General features: G+C 37.2%; 3 protein-coding genes across 14 annotated transcripts in view; all 3 read right to left on the minus strand.

Annotated features, from left to right (window-relative positions):
* Positions 1-5,789, minus strand: part of ank1b (ankyrin 1, erythrocytic b) — a 79,548-nt gene extending 73,759 nt beyond the window's left edge. For both annotated transcript variants that reach the window (XM_079898552.1, XM_079898551.1), the window contains exons 1-3: positions 5,725-5,789; positions 3,380-3,484; positions 2,602-3,153 (exon numbers count right to left, since the gene is read on the minus strand). In XM_079898552.1, the coding sequence (XP_079754678.1) occupies positions 2,602-2,727 (126 nt within the window). In that variant the 5' untranslated portion in view covers positions 2,728-3,153; positions 3,380-3,484; positions 5,725-5,789. The remainder of the gene's footprint in view (positions 1-2,601; positions 3,154-3,379; positions 3,485-5,724) is intronic.
* A 775-nt stretch (positions 5,790-6,564) lies between these two features.
* On the minus strand, positions 6,565-8,279 carry LOC307144259 (uncharacterized protein). The gene is made up of 6 exons (XM_079846504.1): positions 8,173-8,279; positions 8,056-8,085; positions 7,463-7,717; positions 7,264-7,368; positions 7,014-7,075; positions 6,565-6,819 (listed from the first exon to the last, which is right to left on the minus strand). Exons 1-6 carry the CDS (start codon positions 8,201-8,203, stop codon positions 6,703-6,705), a joined length of 600 nt encoding a protein of 199 aa, XP_079702630.1. The 5' UTR covers positions 8,204-8,279; the 3' UTR covers positions 6,565-6,702.
* A 935-nt stretch (positions 8,280-9,214) lies between these two features.
* On the minus strand, positions 9,215-13,888 carry ftsj1 (FtsJ RNA 2'-O-methyltransferase 1). 11 transcript variants are annotated; one of them, XR_013818707.1, is made up of 12 exons: positions 13,767-13,888; positions 13,317-13,457; positions 13,104-13,173; positions 12,905-13,004; positions 11,941-12,019; positions 11,563-11,615; positions 10,674-10,727; positions 10,470-10,572; positions 10,289-10,372; positions 10,043-10,146; positions 9,639-9,943; positions 9,215-9,470 (listed from the first exon to the last, which is right to left on the minus strand). XR_013818707.1 is itself a non-coding variant. In XM_079846499.1 (12 exons), exons 2-12 carry the CDS (start codon positions 13,435-13,437, stop codon positions 9,284-9,286), a joined length of 1,008 nt encoding a protein of 335 aa, XP_079702625.1. In that variant the 5' UTR covers positions 13,438-13,457; positions 13,784-13,871; the 3' UTR covers positions 9,215-9,283. The 11 variants fall into 11 exon arrangements, 5 of the variants coding, with proteins under 5 accessions (XP_079702625.1, XP_079702626.1, XP_079702627.1 ...); XR_013818708.1 differs by having other exon boundaries at positions 9,215-9,481; XR_013818709.1 differs by having other exon boundaries at positions 9,625-9,943.
* Positions 13,889-14,380: the final 492 nt, after the last annotated feature.

Genomic DNA, 14,380 nt, shown 5'->3' on the forward strand with positions numbered 1-14,380 from the left:
CAAGTTAAAATTAAAATGTAACATAAAATCTAAATATAAGGATAAATGGACGCCTCTCGCCAAAATATAGCGTGTGTTTAATGTTGCAGTGATCGCTGATATTCCATTTGAGACACAGCCAGTTTATCTGTGTATCACACTGTGGGCGCTTGACAACATTTTTCTCTGGACCTCCACCTCAGGGAGGTGTAAAAATCACAACACAACTGTTTGTCCACCAACAGCTGAAATCTCACAAGGCCACGAGCCGTCCAAAACACTTTTAGGCCTCAGCGAAACTGACACGTTTTCAGGAGCATAATGACACCAAATAGAGCAGGGGTCTGCAATCCTTGTGACACGATTCATGAAGTGCCATTTTTAATAGCAATCACTGCGCCACATTGACTTCTAGAGGGTGAACAAGCAAACCAATCTACTTTGTAAATGCATGTTATACATTTTATTGTGAATAAATTCATCTTGCATGTATACGTTTTTTTTTTTTCTTCTTCTTACATAATCTCATAATGTTTAATCAAAATCTCTTAACTCAAACTTCCAGTGAAAACGACAAACTTCTCTGTGGTGATATGCTGTATCCATTTAGTTCACTTAAAGGGACAGTTCACCCAAAAATGAAAATTCTGTCATCATTTACTCACCTTCAATTGTTCCAAACCTGTATGAGTTTCTTTCTTCTGCTGAACACAAAAGAAGATATTTTGAAGAATGTCAGTAACCAAACAGTTCATGGTCCCATGACTATGGAAGTCAATGGGGTCCAGCAACTGTTTGGTTACCCATATTCTTCAAAATATTCTTTTGTGTTCAGCAGAAGAAATAAATTCATACATTTGGAACAACTTGAGGGTGAGTAAATGATGATAGAATTTTCATTTTTGGGTGAACTGTCCCTTTAAACCCCACCCTTCCACAATCAACAGCAAGCTAACATAAATCTTTAAAATCTAAAATCTAATCAACAACCGATCCCAGGACCCAAAGTCCAAAGTCCCTGCCCAGTATTAATTTTTTTTTTTTTTTAAATAATCCATTACACTCAGATGTTTATCTCAATATGGAAGAAAAGATCGGTCGCTACTTCAGCTAAATCGCAAAATTGTTAGAAGATATCGCAATTTGAATAGCAAGACAGAGTATAATTCTATTCTTAAAACTTGACTCACATCTTGTAATGTTTTATTTAGTTCCTCTATTATTTTAATAATAGAATTCTGAACATTTCTAAAATAAACAGCTAAAATTCTAATCATATAATATTCCTCTCTCTGTTTTTATGTGTGCCAATTGTTTACCCTTCTGCATGCCAATAGTTGCACACATATGCATTGGTTTATGCCAGCAAGCTGCACAATTTTCAGTAAAGCTCATACAAACATTTGCATCACGCTTTAGCTTTACTGTAAAGTCACACGATATTAGGCCCTAGCAAACAAATATTAACATCTGCATTTTGAGTTTTTGATTTATCACCCCTACAAAACACAATTATGTCTAAATACATGATAATGAAAGAAGTTCAAGACTTGTATAAGAATAAATACTCAAGAGTGAGTTCTAAACTGCTTATTAAACACAACGCTATTTCAATCAAATCAAATAAGCAACAGTATCATCAAATACGTCCCGACTTTAATTTCCCAGACCCCTTGTAATCTCAAGAGGTCACTGACAGCCTTGACAAATGCTTCATCAGACGTCCCACTGAAGATTAAACAGCCAACCTCAAGGACAGCCCTCAGAGTGATCTTTAGACTCCGGTATCTTTTTTTCCCCCGGTCTCAGTGTCACTGCTCGCGCCTCAGCATCTCGGTTCTGTTAATTGGCGCTACGCTGACATTCTACCACCGCCGGCCACATATCTCTGCCCGATCGCGTAGTTACGCGAGCACGCTGATAAATGCTAAGCTGACAGGTTTTATGAGCCTTGGTGAGCAGACGGGAGTGGAGTCATCACCCCGGTCTCTGCTGATCTTCGGTCACGTGTACCCCTGCTCTCGTGTAAACCCAAAATCTGCATGCATGCGACCATACATCATCGCATGCACATTTGTGGAAGGTAAGGTAAGTAAGTTGGCAGCCAGAGGGCTCAAAGCAGCAGAGCTCCCATAATGCACTTCAGCTCCCTCATAAAAACTGTAATGAGAATGGGCGGCACAGGCAGGTGCAGACATTACGCTCACGTTCTGCCAAAGTTCACGCTTACGGCATCGATATGTGCATTCACTAGGTGGTGTAATACGCTGATGACAGATGGAGGGAACGCGGTAAACAATGGAGCGGCATCTGAATAAATAAAGCAATCAGGTCTGCTTTGATGCAGCATCATTTCAAAAACGACATTCTAAATCGATCAAACAGGATGTTCCCTGAGGACCGAGGGGCTACTTAACCAATCATCTCAGTCATGACCCCCCCCCCCCCCCCCCCTCGTCCACCCCACCAGACGAGCATCTTCCTTAAACATAATCTGTGAACGACCAGTTCTAGCTGACTGGTTAACACAATGAGTCAGTGATATGTGTGAAGGTGTGAGCGTATTCCCTTCACTAGGGAAAAAAGAGGAAGGAGCAAGCAGGATAGGGTTTTTTTTTTTACCTTGCGTCTGCGGTCTCTCGATCGGTTCCTCTTCTTGTTCTTCTCCTCCTCCTTCTCTCGCAGCTCTTGGGCTGCGAGCTCCTGTAGGTCCTTGTTCTTGCGGAGCTGCTTAGCGGCTTGCGCCATGGTGCCGCTGCAACAAGCGGTGCTACGCCTGTGAAGGAGGCTGTCCCTGCGGCGGCCAGTGCGGGAGAGGCGGTGGCGCTGTGCGCGCCTGCGAGGAGTAAGCGCCCTACACGGCTCTGGGCGGCCAGTTCCCTTAGCAGCACGCCACAAAAGAGATGATGCTGCTGCTTGCCTGACTGCTTGCTCCTCATCCAAGCCAGATCCTTCCCATCCCCCCTCCCTTCTTCTCTCTCTCTATCTCTCTCTCTCGCGCCACACACCAGTCAGTCACGCAGTCCAAGGCTCAACAGTGTAGGGATACTGCAGCAGCTCGATTTTTCTCCCTCCGTTTCTCTTTCTCACTCACAGTCTCCCATTTTTCTCAGCCATGATACTGCCAACTGTTTACCGCACGTCTGTTGGTATTGTTGTCTTCTTTGTGCAGATCTGCAGTATGTAGAGGGGAAAAAAATCAGTGCACAAGTTTACATATTCATTATTTCTTTCCACACAGACTGAAAGGAGAAACCCATCTTTGTTTGATCATTGACTGTATTTGCCTCTCGCACCACCTACTACAGCATTAAGTTAGATGCATTTTCTGGTTCTAGTCGAAGGCAGGTTCCCCTCTGATTGCTAAGAATGAAAATGGTTTTGAGCTATAACAGCTTACCTTATAAAAACTGCATGTATGGTCTCTCTCTCTCATCAGACTGTGGTTTTCCATGAGAATGGGTTCGTGCATTGTTGTTTATGCAGTAACTCACTCCATTTACATCTGCATAGTATGGGAGAAAGACAATGTGAGGGTGTGTAAATGACAAAGAGAGAGAGAGAGGCTGAACAGTCACTTGTTTATTGCACTGAGGTACATACCAGTCGCTTTATGTCAGGGAATACCTTATGGAATAATCTGGATGCCTCCTAGAGCTCACATGTTGTTCTTCTCTTGTATATTGTAATTCATACAATAATGACAAATTATATGTTACTAACATGATATGTTGCATGTTACTAGTGAACAAGTGGGATACAGTGTGCTATTTATTGTGTGCTATTTATTTCTGTTTATGTTACAATACTGTGCAAAATGTGGGATTGCGGTATAACAGTTACATAAAAAGGAGCCAGTGCATTACAATTCAGAGCCCATCTGAAGTGAAATGCAGGCGCAAGCGTTCGCCTTTGAGAATGATGGCTGAGTCATGTGACCTCAGACGGATCAGTCATATTTATTTATGCTTGTCATGACACAAGGCTGTACATTATCCTTCATCTGCTTGATTTCCATTCCTCTAATCAATATGATCCACTGACTTCCTTCGGGAAGGGGGACAATTTTGTGATTACAGTGACAGTCTTATTAATTGTTTGCATTACATATATATGATAAAAAAAATACCATATGTGACCCTGGACCACAAAACCAGTCATAAGTCGCACAGGTATAATTGTGGCAATAGCCAACAAAACAGTGTATGGGTCAAAATTATAGATTTTTCTTTTATGCCAAAAATCATTAGGATATTAAGTAAATATTATGATCCATGAAGATATTTTGTAAATGTAGGCTACTACCTTAAATATATCAAAAATGTATTTTTGTGAGTGGATGCAGCAAAATCGCCAACAGAAATGGACAACTTTAAAGGCGATTTTCTGAATATTTAGATTTTTTGCACCCTCAGTATCTCGGCCAAATATTGTCCTATCCTGACAAACAATACATCAAAGCTGAATCTTATTTAATCAGCTTTCAGATGATGTATAAATCTCAATTTAAAGAAATTTACCCATAAGACTGGTTTTGTGGTCATTGGAAATCTGGTAATTAGGTTAATTGTAGATGATTAAGACACACTTTTGAGTTGAAATAACATACAAATCAACATATTAATCCTAAATAGATAGTATAATAGAATATTTTGCCAGGTTTGGTGCTTTAAAAAGCATAATTTGGTCTTCATTTAAAAGGAACCAATCAGTGTTGTCCTGGATTCGGAATGATTAGTGACATGGCATTTACAGCTCAGATAATTGGCTCATAAACAACTACAACCAGAAATATGTGCATTAGCAAAGTTGGCAGATTTTAAAGCGCCGCTCGCACTGATGAATTGGAAAGCAAACCGATAGCTTTCTTAAGGGTTTATACACCTCATGGGTTTCTGTTGCGCTGGACAATATAGAAGTTGTATTTTGACTTATACAGACACCTAAAGGTGAGAATGTCATTTCTCACAAAAGCAAAAGTTTTCAGTTATCAACTACACTATAGAGTTATTCTATTTGCAATCATCTGTAATTAGGTTTATTCCATAAAGCAGGGCCACTGTCCTGCAGAGTTCAGCTCCAACCCCAACTAAACACACCTGAACCAACTCAAGGTCTTACTAAGCATTCTAGAAACTTCCAGGCAGGTGTGTTGATGCAAGCTGGAGCTAAACAATGCAGGACAGTGGCCCTTCAGGAGCGAGTTTGGACCATAGACTGTAAAAAATAGGTTTGGACACACCTGCATTAAAGCGAGTATACCTAACATGGCTGCCCCCATGAGGCCACATGCTGCATGTAAAATAAATATTATTTTCGAGGCCACTGATATGATTGGTATCTTCATACGAGTGATCACCAAACTATTAATTTATTTACGTGTAAAACTTAAAAATACTGCGTGCACATTTAAGCATAATAGGACTTAGTTCAAAGTTTGAAAAGTGCAGCGTGATCTTTGTAACGTCTACTAACCGCTCTTTTCTGCACAATCTGGATGCTCATGTTCAGGCTCAAGTCAATTCACAATTAGACATATACTGTACTACTACAGAGTCTACGTAAGGATTTAAAATATAAACCTATTCAACGGTCAATTAAGGTGTGATAATGTACAAAGAAACTCGCAAAAATGTATCTCTAATACACTCATTTCACATTTTGGCGTTTAACAATGAATAACAGGCCTACCGGACTACAAACTTGGCCTATTTTATATAATTTAGTTTTAATAGTAATACTCACAAAACGCATTCACCACCGCAAAGCCTACTGTTTTTTCCACATTTAGTACTTTGCATTTCGTCAGTGAAGCTCAATCATGGTTTGCTAACGGCAGATCTCGCCATCTAGTGGACTCTCGGCAACACTGCACGGTTTCAGTTACCACAACTAGAGTCATACAATCGATCGACGAGGACATGATGAGAAAATTTCCACACACGCTTGTAACACACATTTTAATTGTTTAGGCTTAAATGAACTGATAGAGCATCAACATAATGTGTGTGTATGTGCATGCGTGTCTGTTTTTTTTTTTACATTTACATGTGAAATAAATTAAGTGAAATATGGCTGTTTTCCTGAAAGGCATATAGCCTATATTTAAATGATATGAACTGGTTTCACAGACAGGGTTTAGATTAAGCCAGGATTAGGGTTTAGTTCAATTAGGGCATTCAAGTAGCTTTTATAAACGTGCCTTAGAAAAAAAAAAAAAAAAAAAACATTACTGGTGCATCTTGAGACAAAACAATAGGACTAACTAACATGTGCTATTTTTGAGTGGGTGAAAGCAAGTTGCTTTCAGTTAAAACAGCTCAAACATGCATTTTAGTCTGGGACTAGGCTTAAGCCTTGTCTGTGAAACCGGGGTATAAGTACTATATTTTTTGTATCCTATGTTAACCTATCCTATAACCTACAGTATGATTTTTGCGGGGATTCAATCTAGTTTAAAATGGTAAGAGTTTCAAGTAAAACACGTTCCCTGCTGGAAAGAGTGGAGTTGTAGCAAACATTTCAAGTCCACTGCTAATTCTTTCACTTGATTTGTATTAAACATTCGGAATGAACATTTTCTTTCATGCAAGTTTATTTAACATCTTACATCTAAAATCATGTTGTGGGAAATTTGGTCAAAACCCGACATGCTGTTTTTTAATGTCCTCTTTGGTGATTTAAATCCACAAAAAAGCTTTTTCATCCAGTGTTGAAGGTTATTCAGTGTATGACCACTGTGGCGTAGTCAGTTCCCGATTCATACTTCACTGCAGGAGCAAGCTTTTCACCAGCACCTGAATGATTCACTGTGGCATACAATAGCTCATCCTCTACTATCTGTGAAAAAAAAGTTGTTGTTGAAATACAGCATCACAAATTTGTATTTTTACAAAATTATGGCCATAAAAGCTCTTTTTTGACAGATTTGACATGAAGACATGAAATCATTCAAAGTAAAAGTATATTTTTATGACTTCCTGCAGTGTTTTAATGCATCTTTCAAAAATAATACAATGAAATGAATTACATACCTCTGTTTTCTTTGCCTGCACTTCATCAGTACCAGAATTTGCACTTTGGTTTTGTCTATACCCTAAAAAAAGAAAAAGAAAAACTTTACTGAAGACACTGGGCAGTAATAAAATGGTATTTTGATTGGCCCACCGTCTGTTGTTGGCTATATAAAACACCTATGCATCTAAAATATTTGGTGTAAAGTCATTTTTAGATAGCCTACATAACCAGAAGTAAACATAGAACATGATGTTTGTGGTTTCTTACCTTGTTTTTTGGTCATGTAGAGAATACATATGAATATGATGATGAAGATGAGCAAAGAGAGCAGAATCAGTGTCCCCAGAACCAGACAAACAAAGCGAAAAAGAGCTAAAGATGGAAACAAAAGGAAAGGCAGTTTAAGTTGTTTAAAATGTTCCCTGTGTCCACAAAGACTTTTTAAAAGTGTTTAAATGCAATTTACATAGCGTCCACACTGTAATGGCGACATTTTGGCTCATTTTGTCTTCAGGTTTGCTTTTACAGTGGATGATGATTTTCGCTTTTCCCTGTAACAGTTCTTCTCCACTGACAGTGAGCTCACAGCAACGCTCAGAGGAATTTCGATGGCCAATGTTTCTTGATTCAGTGTAGAAAAAGCACTGTGGTATAGCCTGGTCCAAGTCACAGCATGTCAGATCAGTCCAGCCACTGATCACTCCAAAGACTACAGAGATATCTGTGGTTGAATGATAAATATTACAAATATGAAAACATACATATAAGTGACCATATTATTACTTTGGCATGCAGGGAGAATCATATTAAAAATATTTCAGTGCCATACTTCACTATACATTTCACAGTGTGACCCTGTTATGTAATTTCAAAAGGATTAGGGAAAGTAGGTTTTCAATTGCTTTAAACAAGCATTCTAATTTTGCTACAGTCTGTTTCTGTAAAAGTTGATGCAATTTGAACCATCCTTGCATAATAAATGCATAATTTCAATATGGAAACCATCATTTTAATTAAGTAAAAATTATATAATTAATGAACACAAGATTTGCCACATACCTGCATTTGATAATTTGGCAGTAAGACTCACTGAAAAATAAGCAGATGATAGTTAAGAGTGAGGCAGCACAGATGTCAATCAGACAAATACTCAGTGTACAATTAACATGTATTTACAGAATATACACAGGTTTAACAGCTGGATCATAATTTCATGTGTTCAAGCTGATTCAGCTCCGCCCGTTAAGACTATCAGGTCTTCATATAATATCTAGCATGTCAATGTCATCATTTAAGGAAAATGAATCATGCAGACGAACAGGATGCACGATTGCTAATTTTGCGTACAGCTTCACTTCCCACCCAAAATGTGAAGGTTCTCTGCATGACTGATTTCCCCTTGCCTATCATCTATGACCATCTAGCAATTCCACTTTGACTTTTTAGTTACATATTTTAACTAAATATGACAACATTAAAGCATAATTTAGAACAGACCTCAGCAGGCTCAAGCAGAATGCAGGTAAATAGACAAATGGTTATGCTATACGGAGACAGTGACATACAATACAGACATATTACTTCATGGACCATTGAGCAAGTGAATAAAAAGGAAACAGATGGTAGATCTTCTCACTTGCAGGCTTGGGAAGTTATTTATTTATTTTTTACTTTTCAAAAACTTAAAAAAAGGTGACATTAGTCAATCTGAGACTTTAAAAAAGGCTATTTTAAATGATCTGAAACTGCTTTCAGAGCCAAAACAACCTTAAAAATAGAATAAATTGATTTAAACTTAATTTGAAACGCTGTATCTACAAATAAAAACAACAAACTGCATTATGGTAGATTTAGTTGTGGTTTATTAAAGTGTAGAACTGCAGTTAAAAGTTCAAATTCAATCAGGTAGTTTCTGTGACTCGTACACAGAAACATTCACAAGGGAGAATCTTTGTGGATTTTGAGAGTAATTAAAGTCAATTATGTCAATTAAAACAATTAAATACATAAAAGGTAAATTACATGATAATAAAAAGTGTAAAAAAAAATGTCTTGCAAAAAAAAAATCTTGCCACTGGGACAGTACCCTGAATAGGTACCCTTAAGGTACTACTATGGGCCTTTTTTTGGTGTAAATAAAGTACAAAGATGTATTGGAGCCCCGCACATGACATGCAGGGGGAAAAATATGTATATCATGGCACGAATTAACAAATCATTTCCACAACTTACTGTATGTCAGCACATTTTACTAATGCGTTGCCTCGTTTTAAGTAAATCGTGAGCATTACAAAATAATTAATTCCCTCGTTTTACTAAACCGTGAGCATGATATAATACTTCTTTCCCTTGTTTTACTAAATCGTAGCCACGTTGTAATAATTTGTTTTAGTTCAATCAAATATTCCAGTGACAAGCTTTTTTTTTTGCACATTTTACTGTACATTTTACAGCAGGGTTTCTCAAACTCGGTCCTGGAGGGCCACTGTCCTGCACAGTTTAGCTCCAACCCTGATCAAACACACCTGGCTGTGAGTTTCTAGTGATCCTGAAGACATTGATTAGCTTGCTCAGGTGTGTTTGATCAGGGTTGGAGCTAAACTGTGCAGGACAGTGGCCCTCCAGGACTGAGTTTGAGAAACCCTGTTTTACAGTGTTAAAACTCTGAAAAAATAAATGTTGGTCAATCATGATAAAACAATAAAAAGATTTAAACAGAAGCTGCACAAATCAATAATGTCCGTTAGTCTGAGGTTCCTGATGTGGCCGAGTTCGTGTCCAGACTTGTGCTGAGATGTAAAGCAGACAGGGCATCATCAAGCGGGCCAGAGGGCGAGTCCTCTTTGGCTAACAGGTTATTCTTGCGGAGCTGACAGGCTTGCTGGTAGGGAGGCCGAATCGGAGGTTGGGTGGGCGGTAAATACTGATACTCTTTACTAGAATCAAGCTGTTTGAGAATAAAGCAAAACATGCATATCAGCAGACTACTCCTAAGTAATATAATTCATGGTCATAAATTTGTGATTTGAAAGCAGCTGATCAGCACCTGAAGTGGATAAGTTCTGTCTGAATCAAAGGCACTAAGATCTCCACAAGCAAGGAAAGGAACTATTATTCGGTTTGGTCCCTCTAACTGGTTAAAGTCGACATCTGGATGGAAAAAAATTGCATTTAAATTGTGAGGAGGAAGACATGGGCAAATACATAGATATTTACAAGATGAAATGAGCACAAATGCCAAGTATAGGTGAGCACAAGATACTGCGAAGGCACTAGTATTGGAGCAAGTTACCATAAGAGTGATCCAGTAAAGGGTTGGACATGTTGGGCACATAACCCTCAGGTGGAGAGTAATTCTGACACACCACAAACGCCTCTGAAGGGCGAAAACACAAAACAACACGGGTTCGTGTCTGAAAAGGTATAATATTGCCAAAACAGTTTTACATTCCCTCATGAAATTCTACTCTCACCTATGCTAGAGTTGCGGCTGCTGCGTGGTTTGGCACAGGTTACAGAGCTGAAGAAGATCTTGAGCTGGGAGTACAGAAGGGTCACATCTTTTCCCCTGAAGATCTATGTAGAAACAAGACATTGAAATAAAACATTTTATGGATATCATAATCTTGCACTGACAACGTAAATATAAATGAATGCATGACAATAAGACAGCTTACTTTTGCAACAAAGTTGCCACCTGGTTTGAGAACATGTGTGGTGATATTGAGAGCCTGTGAAAACAGAAAACATTACACGAGGTCCAGCAAGATCAGTCTAGGAGTCACATAGTAAATAAAAAATAAAAAATAAAACATAAAATTATATTTACTATTAGTGTTTGCATGTTACCAAAATGTCAGTAGTCATTTCCAATACCTGTAAAACTTCACAGATTTCTGTACCAATTTCAGTAGCTTACCATAGCAAAAACTAGAACTATTTAACTATTTTAAAACTATTTAACTGGATTTATTTATCTATTCGAAAATAAGATAAAGAGTTAGATGCTATTATTATTAATGCTATTAATAAGTAAATAATACATTAAAATATTAGCTTAATTTTTTTTCTTATTGGCCATTGTGTTCACACACTCAGCAATGCTCAAAACTTAAAAAAAACAAATTGTAAATATAAACTGTTGATGCTCTTAACAGAGTGAAGTACTGACACTTGACTATATAAACAATTTACTACGTAAAAAGTAATAATAAGAAAATAATGGTAACACTTTACAGTAAGGATCCATTTGTTATCATTAGTTAACATGAACAATAAAAAAATAGTTTTTTAGTTAACTGTTAATTTCAACATTTATTAATAAATTATATCTATATAAAAAGTTGGATCTGATAAATATTATTTAATGGACCTGAACTAACATGGACAATGAATAGTTGCATTTATATTAACCAATATTAAACAAGATGAATAATTACTGTAACAATTTGTATTGCTCATTGTTAGTTATTGTGAGTTAATTAATTAATTAATGTTAACTAATTGTCCTTATTGAAAAGTGTTACCAAAATAATAACAATAAATGCAAAGTATAGCAATACATACCGCCAACAAGAGCTGTGCCTGAATGTACTCATCTACATCATGAAGTCCAGTAACTATAAAGAGAAACAGATGAAAAACCTTCAATTTAAGACTTAGCTAAATCAAAAATAGTCTAGAACAGCTGGAGAGGGACATCATCCCCCGGTTTCACAGACAGACTAAAACGCATGTTTGAGCTGTTTTAAATTAAATCAGCTTGCATTGGCATCTGCCATTGTTTTGTATCAAGATGCACACCTTTAATGTTTTTATTCTAAGGCACATTTATAAAAGATACTTAAATAGCGTAATTGAACTAAGGCCTAAGCCAGACTTAATCTAAGCCCTGTTTGTGAAACCAGGCCTACATGTTCAATACAATAAAAGTTTATTTCTCACCATCAGGGGCGCCATCACACACAACCAAGTCTGCAGACTGTCCTTCAAAATGTCGAATAATCTCCTGTGCTGTAGAAATCTATGGCACAATTATATGGAAATTATATAATTGGTATTGTGGAATATCTACTGTCCTTGACTCAAAAAACAAAAACAAAAAAACTACTCAAAGCAATACAAATATTCACAGATTAAAAAGATTTAAAAATGTAGAGATGAATGCAATAATTACACATTATAGAATAAAATGCTATAATGACTTGCTTAAAAAAAGCCAATGGTAAAAATAATATGGACCCTTTTCACAGACTGTGAAGTTTTTTTTATATATATATTTAAAAATTTCCAAAGTTTAATGTACATTTATAACACATGCTTTGTTAACCTTTTACAATGCTTTGTATGCCCTTTTACAAAGTCTTGATGCTTGAATTTTCAAAAACATCTTATTTTTTTCATATATTTGACATTGTTGCAGCACCTCTCTTCCCAGTCTGTCAGTAAAGCTCAGTTTAGCTCCTCCTGTCTCTTTGAAACCCCTCCTTTCGAAAAGCGCAATGAGCTCTGATTGGTCGGCTGGATCAGTGAGTTGTGATTGGTCAACCATTTCAGCACGTTTTGGAAATGGCACGCCCCTTGCCATAACAGCGAGCTTCAACTCACTACTAATGCAATTCAATGAGGAATATTGTGACGGATTGCGTGTCTGAGAAGAAAATATTTTTTCTTACTCTTTTGGAAAGTCATAGAAACACTGTTGTGGATTTTCTCTTTTGCTATTCGTGCAAATGGAACGCAAATTATATTTGTTGTAGCTTCCATTTTACACTATAAAAGTTTACCCAACTATGACAACTTCCGCTTCTGAGAACCCCAGAAATGTGAAAAGGGTCCATTGCTTGCCCATACCAAGACCAGAATGCTGTTATTATTGAATTGAAGTTTAACTGTCCTGCTACTGCACCTTGGTGATGTCTCCTTGAATTTGTGTGACACCTGGCAAAGGGGCCATGGCTTGCAGATCAACTGCCACAATCTTGACCTCTTCACTCTTGTCTTTTCCACTGAACCAGGACAGAAAAGAGTATAAGTGGCAACTAAATTAACAAAAATTCACTGAATAGTATATCTATGTGCATTTTGTGCATTTGCACTGAACTGACCGGAGTTTGCGGCTCAGGACTTGACTCCAGCTCCCAGGTGCGGCACACAGGTCCACAGCACGACTTACACCTGCAGGCAGGACATACACAGTCATTAGAATATAAAAGCCTGCTTTGATGTTGTATATGTAGGCAATTCACAAGCTTTTGAGACGTAGTCTATGACTCGTCATCCACTATCCAGTGCAGGCTGAAGCCAAATGAAGATCTTGCCTTTAAAAAGGTTGAACTCCTCATCCAGTTGCAGGAGTTTGAAGGCACTTCTCGCTCTCCAGCCCTCCTCCTTCGCCAGCCTGTAGTATATATCTCGCTTGTCTTTAGAGGAACGCCCCATTTTACCTTCACTCACTTATTCTGTAGACAAATAAATAATGATACAATTTTACTAAACCAGCCAAGTTAAATAATGAATATCTGTCTATAAAAACATGTACTTGCTATCTCACACTAGAACAGATACTTTGAATACAACTGCGAACACATTCTTATTATTTTTCTATTTACCACTTTAATTTAAATTAAAATGGCATAACTCATTCTGTTCTTCGTCAACAGCATATTTATAACGTTAGTTGGTAACGAATATTAACGCTAACGGTTATACGCAAAACCATAATGTCCATGAACGACATATCATGAAAGTGTAATAAACTGTAATTTTACATAACTGTAATACCTACATAAGATTACAACTGAATGAGCGAAATTGATGTTTTTGACGCAACGTGACACTACTTCTTCTTCTTCTTCTTCTCGCGTTGTTGCAGTAAACAGGAGACAACACCAACACCTACTGGAGATGAGGTACTATTACACATGATGGTTATGGTATCATCGTGGTACTTGTAGTTTGTTTTTGGACATTAAACATTTAAACACAAATTACAAGCATTACGATTAGAATTATAACCATATAGTATTTGACAGATGGGTTTTGAACTTTCCATGGTAATCACAATTTCTACCAAAATACCTAGTTGATATAGCCTTCATAACTTGGTCAACGCTCACTCAGCACTGAACAAAGGAAAGAACATCTGAGAAAATTACAGTTTAACAGTCACAATACCTTATGAATATTGTGACCAATTGTCAATGGACAAACAAATTAAAAACTGTATAGATAAACAACTTTCTTTTTAAATTATTTTATTTTACAAAATACTGCAGTACTCACATGTTTCAGAGTAAACATCAACATTTAATTGCAAATTCTAAACATTATACAATTATGCATATAATAATAAAATAACAATAAAAAATAGAAAAACAACTAC

The sequence above is a fragment of the Squalius cephalus genome (genome assembly GCF_949319135.1).
Source record: "Squalius cephalus genome assembly, chromosome: 17".
Classification (NCBI taxonomy): Eukaryota; Metazoa; Chordata; class Actinopteri; order Cypriniformes; family Leuciscidae; genus Squalius; species Squalius cephalus.